This window comes from Medicago sativa, chromosome 2 (assembly GCF_051527215.1).
Source record: "Medicago sativa cultivar Bolivia chromosome 2, Bolivia_mono, whole genome shotgun sequence".
Lineage (NCBI taxonomy): Eukaryota > Viridiplantae > Streptophyta > Magnoliopsida > Fabales > Fabaceae > Medicago > Medicago sativa.
Window position 1 is genome coordinate 26,812,802 of NC_140750.1, and position 14,027 is coordinate 26,826,828.

Consider the following 14,027-nt stretch of genomic DNA (forward strand, 5'->3'; position numbering starts at 1 on the left):
GCAGAAGCAAACAGTCAGAACTGCACTAACTCGCAGTTGCGAGCAGATTTACTCGCAGTTGCGAGTGAATTGGTAGTCAACATGGTCAATGACCAGTTTACTCGCAGTTGCGAGCTGTTTTACTCGCAGTTGCGAGTTAGGACAGTTCAGAATTCTGCTCTCTGTTAAACTTCTGTTTTTGAATGTTTTGGCTTATGCACATGACTCCTAAACTATATTATGCATTTAAAACAGTAAAATAAACTTAAAAAGTTGGGTTGCCTCCCAACAAGCGCTTGTTTAACGTCGTTAGCTCGACGCCTTTTTCGTTAGGGTGGCCAAAATGAGACGGACAACACATCATCCTTTGTGTTCCTTTGCTTTGGGAGGAATTCCATGAACTTTAAGTACAGATGATGTGGAGTCCATAACCTCCCTATCTTGGTTTTGAACAAGGCACAAATTTTATCAATGACCCGGTCAATTTCAGCCTTGCTCACTTTCTTCCCCTTTTGTTCACATGTTTCTTCCTTGCTAAGTAACCGTTCCTGTTTCTCTGCCATCTTCACTTCTTCTCCATTATCAACAGCTTTGGCCTCTACAACATATGACTTTTCTTGAGGAAGTTTTGGTTCATGTGGTGGCTCTATTTCTATTGCATTCTCTAGTACACCACATTCTTCTAATGTTGTGTCTTCCTCAGTTTGAACAACACCTTCTTCAACAATCTCTCCGACTCTCTCTAACATGTTTGGATTATTTTCTTGTTCTCTAAGAGTGGATTGATTGTTGGCTTGATTATCCATGATTTGTGCTTGAATCAACCCAATTTGAAGTGATAAAGTCTTCAATCTTTGGTTGGTATCTTGCATGTTTATCATGGATTGTTGCATGAAGACATTCAAAGTATTTTCAATCACCTTGTATCTCTCATCTTCATAAGAATAGTTTAGAATTGATTGTGGAGTATAGAAGTTGAAGTAACCATGATCAGCCATGATTTTGGCTAGGTGGTGATCCTAAAACGGAAACAACTACAAGAACTTTTCTTTGTTTATCAACAAGGGGTTAGTACAAAAAACTATCAAATAAAGAAAAAATATTTACGGATTATATACAAATGCTTAAAACGATAAATCAATCGTTCTATCTATGATAACTAAACACCATTCCCCGGCAACGGCGCCATTTTGATGAAAGTATTTTTCGCATCAAACGAGGTAAGTATTTGTGTATCGTCTCCACAGGGAATAGTGCGTTATCAATGACAGTTTAACATCGATTATCATTCAAAGTATTAAGAGTACTTGTTTGTTTGAATTGAAATGTATCTAGCTAAACTAATTGCAAAAAGTAAAAGTTGAGATAAATAAGGATTGAAACTTGTTAGGAGTAGCGTTCCTTAACCAAGCGTCACACGTAACCTAATTGATCCATATGAATTCTAGCTTCATAAGCAACATTATCACAATCAATTCTAAACTATCCTTCGTGTCCAAAGTGATATAATTATTTCTAAGTTATCGTTTAAACATTCGTGTCCAAATTCCTTAAACGATAACAAAGTCGATCGGATAACCTAATCGACCGTGTCCAGCCTGGTTAAGTTATACGAAAGCATTTAGCTCTTGAGTATGGTGATTATCACAAGATTAACAAAAATGTCAAGTAAGTTAACCTAAGATATATTGCTACTCTAGCTCAAGATTCAAGAGTTTGTGTCCAAATCATCTTGAATCTTATTGAAAGCATTAACACAAGAATAACAACAATATTGAATATAAATTGCTAAAATCATATATTGCAAGATCAAAAGAGTTACATGTTTGCAAGATCAAGTACCTCACATCCCAACAAAGGGTATTTAGCTACACATCATCATGGAAGCCTTGCAAGGATGGATTGAAAAGGAAGGATTCATTACACTTGTGATGTCTCAACAAAGAAATAAAGATCCAACTTCCAAAATCACTCTCACTCTATATGATCTACCTTATTTCTCCCTAAGAAATATCTACCTATGTGAAAACTATGAGAAAAGCTAAGATAAGAACAAACTTAATATCTAGAAAAGAGAGAAAATGAGCTTTTATACAAATCTGCAAAAGTCAATTTCGCCTGGCAGAATATTGCTCGCCATGGCGAGCTCAGTTTTCTTCACCAATGGGATTCTGCCACGTCACCAAAAATCAGATCAAACCGCCTTTCTTCGCCTTTGCCTCGCCAGAACTTCGCCTGGCGAAATTTCTCGCCATGGCCATCTCAGTGGCGAAGTTGCCTGGTGCTCTCTGGAAGTCCTCGCCATTTAGCTCGCCTTTGGCTCGCCATGGCGAGCTGGCCTTTGCCCAAATTTGTTGTTTTTGCACTTGCTTGATGTTTGGACACTCAATTCCTGCACAAATGGGTAGAGTAAGATGACTAAAGCGTAAAAGGTCAAAATTTCACTTTTCTCTCGGCTTTTCCCTGGATAACTTGTGAAACAAGTAACAAACGTGCCATAAATAAACATTAAAAGTACTACTTCCTGGCACTTATCAAGGATTATCACATTGGACTTTGAACATCCACACAAGTGAAATTGGACACCACTTTTAACTCAAAACCTTAAACCAGTAGGTATATGAGTTCCAATACTTATATGTTTCTCAACGCCTACTTTTCATTCCAAAACCCACAATTGATATACCGACCATTTTTGCAAAGAAAATTGAATCCAAAAAATTAAAACGCACAATCAAAACATGTATCAGTAACTAAAAAGAAAAAACTTGTTGAAACGAATACCACAAAATTGATAACAACAGGGATGAAATATTGTCAAGAAACTATAGTATCAAGGACAAAGCTATGAATTAAAGTAGCAATAAATCAATACAACCCCAATTATAAAAACCATGTTCCTCCAAAATACTGATCAAAATAGGAGAACGGGCTCTAAATATAATTCAAACTATAAGATATATAGGAGAAAATTAAATCCAACTATTCTTCATCACGGGACTTATGTTCCCAAAGCTTCCATCTTTTACTGTTGCTTGCATCTGTTGGTCTTTCACCCTGTGGACCATCTTCAAGCTAAAAACATATAAGCATGAAATTAAAATCAGAAATGTAATGCCGAGTGACATGAACAATAATTTAAGACAGGAACTATGTGACTAATAAGTTGCTTCTAACACAAACTCTTCTATCGTTGAAATTCATAGAGATCTTGCAAAATTTATGTGGAAATGGAACCCATGTGATTTTGTGGGTGCAATAATTTCAACCAACAAAAGAGTTTGTGAGAAAGTGTTGCTATTACTCTTTGTAAAGACAAAGTTGACTAATGAGCGCCAAGCAAACAAATACGTAAAAGTTCGAGTTCAAACTTCAAATTTAAAACAAGCAAAAAAATTAAAAATATATTTAAGCAATTCAAATCGCCAATATTATACCTTGCCATAATCCAAGCCTTCGCACATATCATCATCATCCTCATCTCCATCAACAGCCTCATCGCCCTCTCCATCAACAGCCTCCCCAGTAAACCATGAAACAGCATGGGGGATGATCTTGTCCCTTATGGTTGACCTAATCAAAATTACAAATAGCAAAAGAGCATCATGAGTCAACAATTATTATGTTAAAACAACGTATTATTTAGCTTACCCAATGTCATAGTCCCGTTCCATAACATCTTGAAGTTCATAACACTGTATAAAAAATAAAAATAAAAATTGTATAAAAATAAACATGATTTCATATCTATATTTAAAAATGAGTTTTTATTATCATACATCATCTTCGCCAATATCCACGTCATTTTCCGGTATCTCTGGTGGATCGAAAAAGTTAAAGAAACTATCACACGAATGAGTTTCGATAACTGGTTTCACATTCTTCAAATCCTTGTTTTGGTTTTCATTTGCAATCTTCTCGGTCAAAGACTTTTCAGGCAGCCAATTAATTACCGTCCTGGTAAAAAATACAGCAAGCAAACCTTATTCGCAATCATTAACTATTGAAAATGGATTGCATAATAGTATAGTGAATAAACCATAGTTAGTTGATATGTAAACTATGATTAGTGAAAAAACCATAGTTAATAAACCATAGTTAGTTGATATGTAAACTATGGTTAGTGAATCAACTAACTATATGGTTTATTCACTATACTAAGTATCAGATTAAAAAGACCGACTTACCCAAAAGCCCTCTTCAATAAAGGCTCGTCCTCATCAAGCATGTGATAAGTTTTGGTCAGTACCGTGTTTGAAAAATACGGATTGGGATCAAAAAAGAACTCAAGTTTGAACCCTAGCGGTTCTGCCATCTTGGTATATTTGATATCTTTGAGGAACTTCAGAGCGTCCTCATCGCGGTAAGTAATCTGATTCATCAGGTAGTGAAAAGATCATTACAAAAAAGTTGTTTCATGGCTATAAAAACTCAAGCATTTAAGAGTAAAAAAAGTTAACATTTGAACACTTTTTTCAATTTACCTCATCAGCTACCACTTCATTGTTTTTCAGTGCAACTAGCCAGAAACAAGGAATTCCCTTCTCTACATAATTCACAAGAAAAAACTATTAAAGTGGAGAATCAAAGCAATAAAAGTACAAAATGTCGATTTTTAGTTATTATACCTTGAGCTGTATCAGCTGCAGTTTCCATTGCTGCCCCTTCCACTTCAGCAAGGCCATTCACAATTTCATAACGCTGCATTCATTTATAAATAGGTTTAGTGATAAATATATTACATTTGAATGTTCCCATACGAATCAGATTCGATAATTTTAAACGTGAATAATTGCGCAATCATTGAAAAGAATCCTCAGGATACCTTAGCGTACAATGGTTGATACAATAATTGGTATTTGGCTTCAAGAGCTGCTCTCTCCTCCAAAAACTTTTCCTTCAATTCATCATGTTCTCTCTGTACAGTCATAGAACAATTTACAGATTCATTATTTAACACAAAAGTAGCTAATTATAAAGGCATAAATAAATAAATTAATAACCGGAGATTAGGTAAAAATGTTAAGAGCAATTGACAAATCCATTATTACAAGTGTTAAAAAATATTTTACGTTAGGTTAAAATAAATGTATTAATAAAATGAAATAATGGAATATCTTTCCTCAGGCCAGCATAGATTTTCAAATGCATATATTAAAGTTCATATCTACATAGTCATAATTAAGGTGATATAATTATATTCAGATAATGATTTTTACCTAGGGAATAATTCTTAATTAAAATAAATCATATGATAAATGGTACACATCAAGCATAACCCTAGTAATCTACCCAGTTGGTAAGGACAATGCATAATATATGCAAGATTTGGGGTTTGAACACCAGACACCACAAAAAAAAAACTTAGGGAATGTACCTGAATCACTTTGAGAACATCAACACGCTTCTTGGCATTGGGGGACAGAGATAGATACCCCATAACCCTAGTGAGCTGTCCCGCCAAGTCGCGAATCCTGTTCTGCACTCAAATTCAACCAGGAAAAAATTTAACTGATACTGATAAATAATATCTCAAACCAACCTTTAAGACGAAAACCCTAAAATAAAAGTTGACAATCAATATCAAGGATCATTTAAAATATATAAGATAACAATTAAGCATGAAATTAACAAAAAATAATGGTAAAAACGTAAGGATCTACTACAATTGAAGCAAAAAGAGAAAATTAAATTGAGTAATTGAGCAACTAATTAATTGAACTAGAAAATAAAAACACTTGATAAATGATAAATCAAACCAATCTCAAAGTAAAAACCCTAAATATACATATTGACATTCAAAATCAAGGTTCATTGAAACTATAAATTAAAAGATAACAAACAAACAAACAAAAAGGGCAAAAGCGCAAGGATCTATAATTGAAGCAAAAAGAGAAAATCAAGTTGAGTAATAGAGCAACTAATTTCAACTAGGAAAAAAGATATAATAATAAATCAAACCAATCATCAAAACAAAAGGGTTTATAGTTGAATCAAAAAGCGCAAATCTAATTGAGTAAAATCATCAACAAAGAAAAAAATCGAGGATTTGGATCTCATGTGTAAAAAATAACATGAGTGAGTTATGTTAATGATCTCATTATTCAAAATATATCGGATCTCACTTATAATTTTATAAGTTTATTGATCATTAACATAACTCTGTCATCCCTTGAAAAAAAATAAAAAATAACTCTCATGTTTTTTCACTCATGAGAGGATCCAAATCGGAAAAAATGAGGCAACCAATATTCAACTGTAGAAAAAAAAAACTACTTAATAAATAATAACTCAAATCAGTCATAAAAAAATAAAAAATGATAATCAAATTAAGGGTTTGAACTTTAAATAAAACGAATAAGATTAAAACAAAGCATGAAATTTTACAAGATATTGAGAGAAAAAAAACAAATTGAGTAATTGAGCAACTAAAACCAATCAGCAAAATAAAAAACTCAATAAATAAAAATCGATAATCAAATAAAGGGTTTGCTCAAAACATTATAGATAACAATAAATCATAACGTTACAAAAAAAATTGAAAGAGAAAAAAAAGGTCTATAAATGAAGCAAAAATGAAAGAAAAAATAAACAAACTATGGCACTAAATATAAAGAAGAGACATTATTATTCAAAAAAAAAAAACAGAAGAGACATTATATTCAAACCTTGATAAATTCACGAGCACCAGCATCTTGAACTGGTAAGAAAAACAAAAAAAAATCAAAATTCAATCAAGAAAAACATTGTATAATAAAAAAAACATGAAAAATAAGAGGTTAGGGAAACATAGAGAAATTGTTTAAAGAGAGGGAAGAACATTCGAACCTGAGAGATTTTGCAATGAGGGCATTTGGTTATTGTTGTTGTTGGCCATTGTTGTGGGAAAGGGAACAAGAGAACAAAGGAACACAAGAATTAAACACATAAAAGGGTGGTTTTCTCCCACCTTTTCCTTTTAATTTAATTTAATTTAATGAATTAGTATATTATATTAGTTTAGTTTGACTCAGTTAATATTATATTATTATTGTAACAAAAAGTATAAAAAATTATTTTATACTTTCAGTCAAAATATATTTTTTAATAAAGTCAGTAAACGCTAATAATAATAATAATAATAATAATAATAATAATAATAATAATAAAATACTTTTAAATTGTTTAATAAAAATCAGTAAACGCTAATAATGATAATAAAATACTTTTTATATTTTTTAATAAAAAATTAGTAACTTTATTAAAAAATATATTTCAGTCAAAAAAGATATAATGTTTCCTATGGAGTTAGTTTTTTTTTTTTTGACAGAATTTTTTGTTTACTGATTAATTTTTTATTAGCAAAAATATATTTCAGACAAAAATATCTTTTTTTACTTCCCATATTCAATATTTTTTTTTTAAGAAGTGTAACTAGAAGAGAATCGAATTGAGATCTTAAAATGAGCACACTTCAAATCTCAAGGCAACACCATTGGACAAACCCAAGTGTGTTCATATTAAAATTTTACTTATATTTTGACATATTGTTTCTTGGAATGTCTTTCTTTCAATGTCTCATATTCCATTATTCCCAAAATTGATTTCGGTGGATTAGTTTAACTTTTTTCAAAAATTTTTATTTTTTTTAAATAAAATTCAAGTTTTAGTTTGTAAGTACAAATGTCGCTATTTCTAAATTGAACATCTTGAATCTTGATACAACTCTGTTAAACGTTAGAATAATCATTGACTTCCCTTTCGGTACACGCAACGGATTTCTAACACTAATATGTGAATGCTAATTACCTAGCTAATTACATTCTTATCCTTCATTCAAAAGAGTCAAATCAATTTTCTAGGATAAATTAGTCATTTTAATATTTTACCTTGTCTCAATAAAAAAACAAATTTACCTTGTCATTGTTTATTATTTTACTCTTTGCATTTCTTACTTTTACTTTTTCAATTTCTTTATTATTTTTCATTAAGTGGGTACATTGATCAAATTACACCATAATGTTTTATCCAAAACCATATTTGGCTTCAAATCATTCATTTTAAATCTTTCATAATAGTTTCTCTTATAGTTTTCTAGGTCTTCTTCTACCTCTTCTAGATCCGGCTCTCCCCCATTTTAACTACTCTTCGTACTACAACATCTATCGGTCTTCTCTCTACATTCTCAAACCACCTAAGCCTATTTTCTACCATCTTTTCTACTATAGGTGTTACCCCAACTCGCTTTAATGGTGTCATTCAAAATTCTATCTTGTGTTCTCTAACCACTCATCCAACTCAACATTCTCATCTCCGCTACATTTACTTGATTTTCGTGTTGGTTCTTAACCGTCCAACACTTCATACCATAAAACATTGTTGGTCTGATTGTTGTCTGATAGAAGTTTCTTTTCAATTTAGCGGTACTTTCTTATCGAATAAAACACATGATGTACCACCCTTGAACCCCACATACAATATTAAATCATAAATGCAACAATTAATCATAATTTCATAAAACATCAAAGTGTTACTTCTTCATTAATCCAAAACATGCATAATCCATCATGTACATAAACAGTCGTAGCGGAAATAAAGATCTCAACGACATAAATATATCAGATCTCAGATACATCATCAATGTGAACTTAATGGTTTCTCAAACATAAGTCCGAAACATAAATAAAATCCCCAACATCCACATCATAGCACCATTAGACACGACTCTGAAAATCAAAAACATAAAAAGGCGAGTATGCGCTAAGCCGTCCTCGGGAACTCGTGTCAACAAAGTGTCTTCAACCTGCACATCTACACCACAAGGATGTAGGCGACCAAACAACCACTAGTGGGTAAGATATATGTTCAACATAACGAAGATACAAACACATGCATACTATTAGGATCACAACATCATATAAGCACATATTCATCTTAAGTAATATCATATTCACACGTATTATCATTTAATTAATTGAATAGATAAAACAAGCACTCAAATCATCATCACTAGGATATGACAAGTATTCACATCATCAATCTATCGCCAAGTCGAATACATAGCATTAAAATTCCATCACCATCGTCAAATCACACATTTTCCACATAGGTACACATAGTTGTTATACCCTAATTTTGGACCTAAAAATACTTGCTCAAAAATGTTTTTCCTCTGATATGTGTCAATTATTATTGAGAGATTGTCAATTTGCTAATGTTTTACACTGATATTTCACTCTACTTTATCTGCATATTTCTACTGTCTATGTTCAAAACATTTTCAATTGTAGCTTTGTCTATGATTTCTTGCATTTAGAGCCATCCAAAATGGTTTTCTTGCATATCAAGTCATTTGAATTTGTCTCTGATCAATTGCACGTTTCTCTGCATTTTATGTCAAGGTTATTTGCAAAAATTCATGAAAAAGGGTATTTTAGTCATTTCCCCCATTCAAACTCATTTTAGTCCTTGAGAATGGTCTCAGAGTCTTTTCAATTTGCTTGTATAAACTCTTGTTTTAATCCATGTCAAAATCCATTCCAAAAATTGCATTTGAGTCATTTTGAGTCAGTTTAGCCCCTAGGGGCATTTTAGTCATTTCTTGTATTAAATTCATTTTTAGTCTCTGAAAATTGTCTCTGAGTCTTTTCAATTTGTTGTAAGGGTTCTTGTCTCAATTTCATGTCAAAATCCATTTCAAAAATTGCATCTGAGACATTTTGAGTCAGTTTAGTCCCTAGGGGCATTTTGGTCATTTCACCTGAAATTTTGACGGAGAGAGGTTACTTTGAAGTACCTCATTTATGTAGTTGGTTCATTTTAGTCCATTTTGTGTTTTTTTATTGGTTTCACTTTACGTTGTTTCCAATTTACATTTTTTACCCAATTTTATTTTTAATTGCATCTTAGCCCTTAAAGTCTTTAAAATTTGCATTCTAGTCCCTTTTTCATTTCAATCCTCTGAGCCTTTAAAATTTGCATTTCAGTCCTTTAACAGTTTTACATTTTAGCCCTCAAATAATGTTTGTAATTTCGTTTTTAAGTCCTTTTTTATTATTATTGCATTTTGGTCCTTGTTTTTAATTAATTACAGAACAGTCCCTCAATTTCCAGAAATTGCAAAAAAGTCCTCAAGTCTAAGAACTCAGCAAGGCCGAATTCCTCAAAGTCCAAGTCCACATTGTTGAAGCAAAAATCTTTTTGATGAATGTTTTAATGATAACAAACCTCGTGGAATAAATAATAAGTTTTATGAATGGTGATCTACTGATGGTTGCACTTGAGTTTTTGTTAAAAGAACAGGAATCACATAAGTGGATAAGCTAGAAGCCACCCACATTGATAAGTGCATCATATCTACTCAACAATGAAAGAATGAGTATACCATCAGTTGAAACAACACGATCATATCTCCATGAAGATTCATAACTCAAGAATCATGATGGAAGAACTTGAATCATGCTGGAAGAACTTACATCACAAGCTGCACAAGAATGTGCTTGAAGTTATGTGACAAAACTCACATTGAGTTTTATCTTATATGATTTGAAGATCCACCATGGGTAAAGAAGATAAAAGGAAATATGCATACAAGTTAGGAAGATTCTCAGAACCTCCTCAAAGTATCACACTTCCAAAGCTTCTGAAGATATGAAGTTCAGAGTTCAGAATGTTCATATGAACAGAGATCAGAATGTTCATGTGAATGGAGTTCATAACAATCATGAACATTAACCCTGAATATATCCAGAAATAATAAAGGATTATTTCATGGATAAACAAGAATATTTAAAGTCATCAGTTACATGCAATAATGAACTAGATGCAAAGAAATATTCTTTTGGACTTCAAAGAAAGAATCATCTTGTTTGTCAAAACAAATGATCACCCATTTATATGATTAAAGTAGTTTTTGAAGGAAATAAATAAACAACCTTCATAAGGTTCAAAGTGTTGAAGGACATCAGAATGTTCAACACAAAGTACAACAGCCAAAAAGGAAGGAACCCAGAAGAAACATTCTGAAGTTCATATGTTTGAACCCAGAAGGAGTTCAGAAGGTTGCTCAGAAGGTTCATTAGAGAAAAACCATAAATCAATGTCCACACCAAAAACATGCAAGAACAGATGTGACATTAACATATCTTATGCATACAATGATTTTGACTTTGGATCAAGAAATCATTAAAGGCATCTATGATGATTAAAGGATTAATGGACTTTGATAGTTCTTGGTATTTGTGTGTTCTTGAGTGATTAACCAAGACACAAACAAAGTTAAAACATACCAAGATACAAGAAATCAAAGAACATTTGCATTCATGAACTAACTCTGAGTTCAGAAAGTTAGTTCAGAATGTTGTTCAGAATGTTGATCAGTGAGTTGATCAGAACGTTTTGATGATAGTTCAGAAGGTTGTTCATAAGAAAACCCAGAATCATCAAGAACATGAAGAACATGCAAACTACAACGTGACATAAATATATGTCCAGGAAAGTACAATTGCATGGATGCTTCAGAAATAAAAGCTTGAGCAAGCAAAAGTGTCAAAAAGGTCTTCAAGGTTCATTCAAGACTATGAACACTTAAAGTACTAGGATTATTCCAATGAGAATATTATCCTAGATGTTGCATTCACTGCACTTCAGTCGTGTCTCTACTATTAGGATTGATTACATCAAAAGTAGTCTTACAAATCATCCTAAAGTAAGCACAAATGAAACATTCTGATGATCAGAATGTTCACTTCTGCACATGCTTCCAGCTATGAACAGTGTAGTTGGTAGAAAGAAGAAAAAGGTAGCAAAAGGAGATCTTGCATCAGAGATAACTTGTACTCTGAACAAAATCAAGCAAATCTCCTAGAAGCATGGGCCTGAAGCTGCAGACCACTATCCTCTCTTTCCTGCACAAAGTCCAAGACAGATTTGGTTCACTTTATCCTACTTTTCCAGCAACTTTTGAAGCATATGGAGAAGCTACTTTTTGGAGGATAAAACTCAAACAAATCTCACATCACGTGCTGGGCAAGCCCAGAAATTCATCCAACATTCATCCATGATGAACCCAGATGAAGAACATCATGAATTTCCAACATTCTGATGAAGAACACAGCAACATTCTGATGTTCATCCTGGGAACGCAACAACATTCTGATGGTCAGAATGTTCACCCAGATTTTCAAGTAAAAGCTTGTGGGGCCCAGGACACGTGGCATAACACCATTGGACACCCTACAACGGCTATTTGAGCCCAAAGACTCTATAAATACAGATCTAAGGCTCAGCAAAACTTGCACCATTGCAAAGCATACAAGAAAACAACTTGATTTTGTTTGAAGCTCTTGCAATCTGAAATTGATCAATCTCTAAGGCTTTTGCTTCCTTAGTGCACATCAATACTCTCTGTTATCTCGTGCAAAGATAACTTTCTCTTCCCCCTCCTCTGTTTGATTCTCAAACATTCAAACTCCACACAAATTGCAAAGCATACAAGAAAACAACAAAGTTTGTTTGAAGTTTTTGCAAACTGAAATTGATCAATCTCTAAGGCTTTCATTACTTAGTGCACATCAATACTCTTTGTTATCTCTAAGATAACTTCTCTTTCTTTCTTCTTGTCTGTTTGATTCACAAACATTTAAACCTTCATACAAATTGTAACAAAGTCTCATCTAGCTTTAGGGGTACTAAAGTGTTAGTTTGAGCAAAGGTTGTAAAAGTCTAAGTGGTTAACTTAGCAACAAGGTGCAAGCCTGCTGAGGCTTAGAGAATACAGGATTGTAAGTGTTCAGGTGAACACAGATTGTAAGGTGCAGGATTTGAGAGGTTATCTCAAGCATCATAGTGGAAACTCTCACAAGATTGTGAGGAGTGGACTAACCCACATTGGGGGAACCACTATAAACTTCTGTGTGTTCTTTCTCTTCCCTTTAATCTTTTAATTTCAGTATACACTAAACACACACAACACAGTTACTTGATTAAATCAGTTTCTGCATAATCTGCACAAGAACGTCAGAACGTTCTGAAGTCAGAAAGTTAACTTAACTATTCCAAGTTTACACTTGAGAATCATTTTAAAAGTTGCAGGATAATTTTTAAAGGGTCACAATTCAAACCCCCCCTTTCTTGTGACTATTTTATCCACTTCACACATGTCACAAGCTCATTGGTCCAGTGGTACACATGTCAGCTATATAAAGGATCCAATCATCACAGTGCCACAGAGAATTGAACAACTCAGCAAAAATCACAGAAACAGAATCACACATTCTCTCTCCTAACAGTTACGATCAAAAATACAACAATTTTCCAGAAAGTTCATCCCCAATCTCAAACCCTAAAATTCCAGAACCAAAATTCAACACAATTGCTACGAGTTTGTGAGAGTTCTCAGAGATTCACCACTGAATCATCATCATCGAACCTTAGCAACTGCAATTCAAGCACAAGTTCAATGAATTTGTACGATCACAGTCAGAGAGAGTGAGAAGAAGAAGAATCAAAGCCAGTTTCGAACCAGTGAAGAAAAAGAAGAGAAGAACACCGATTTATTTTCGGTTCCAACTTATCAGAAGGCTTTCTTGAGGATCTTTGTTCGAATCTCCATTTCAATTTAGGTAACCACAAGAAACTCTTTCGTTTTTAATCGCAAAAGCTCAACGAAAGTTCGTAAGCACAAATAAACGGTGGATTGAAGTAGGTTAACAAGTTTTTGGACTTGTTCTCTCATAAAACTTCATAAAGATTGAAAAAACGTTGAAACCGAAACTTCAAAAATGTAGATCTACAACATTTCACCGTTATTTTGCAAATCAGAGTCCATATTCGTAATCAGTGTAGAAAATAAGTTAGATTAGGGTTTCGTTCCAAGAAACTTTGAAAAGATTTGAAAAAAGTTGAACTCGTAACTTCAAGTGTAGATCTGCACTAATCTAGTAAGGTTTAGGAAAAACGAGTTAGGTTTTCAAACTCAGGAAGAAAAGACGAACACACCAGTACAAAAAGCTTTCAAAAACAGTTAAGATTGGGATTCCGACGCGGTGGTTCCGTCACCGGAAGCCTAA

At 33.1% G+C, this 14,027-nt stretch overlaps 2 protein-coding genes across 2 annotated transcripts; both read right to left on the reverse strand.

Annotated features, from left to right (window-relative positions):
- Positions 1–253: 253 nt before the first annotated feature.
- LOC146945884 (uncharacterized) lies at positions 254–860 on the reverse strand. The gene has a single exon (XM_085748861.1). It carries the CDS (start codon positions 858–860, stop codon positions 309–311), a length of 552 nt encoding a protein of 183 aa, XP_085604987.1. The 3' UTR covers positions 254–308.
- Positions 861–2,747: 1,887 nt separating this feature from the next.
- LOC146945885 (nucleosome assembly protein 1;2-like) lies at positions 2,748–6,898 on the reverse strand. Its single transcript, XM_085744170.1, has 11 exons — positions 6,808–6,898; positions 6,648–6,679; positions 5,357–5,458; positions 4,805–4,897; positions 4,608–4,680; positions 4,464–4,525; positions 4,167–4,351; positions 3,759–3,936; positions 3,631–3,674; positions 3,417–3,552; positions 2,748–3,054 (listed from the first exon to the last, which is right to left on the reverse strand). The coding sequence occupies exons 1-11, from the start codon at positions 6,854–6,856 to the stop codon at positions 2,962–2,964; spliced, it is 1,047 nt and encodes a 348-aa protein (XP_085600296.1). The 5' UTR covers positions 6,857–6,898; the 3' UTR covers positions 2,748–2,961.
- Between the last annotated feature and the right edge of the window lie 7,129 nt (positions 6,899–14,027).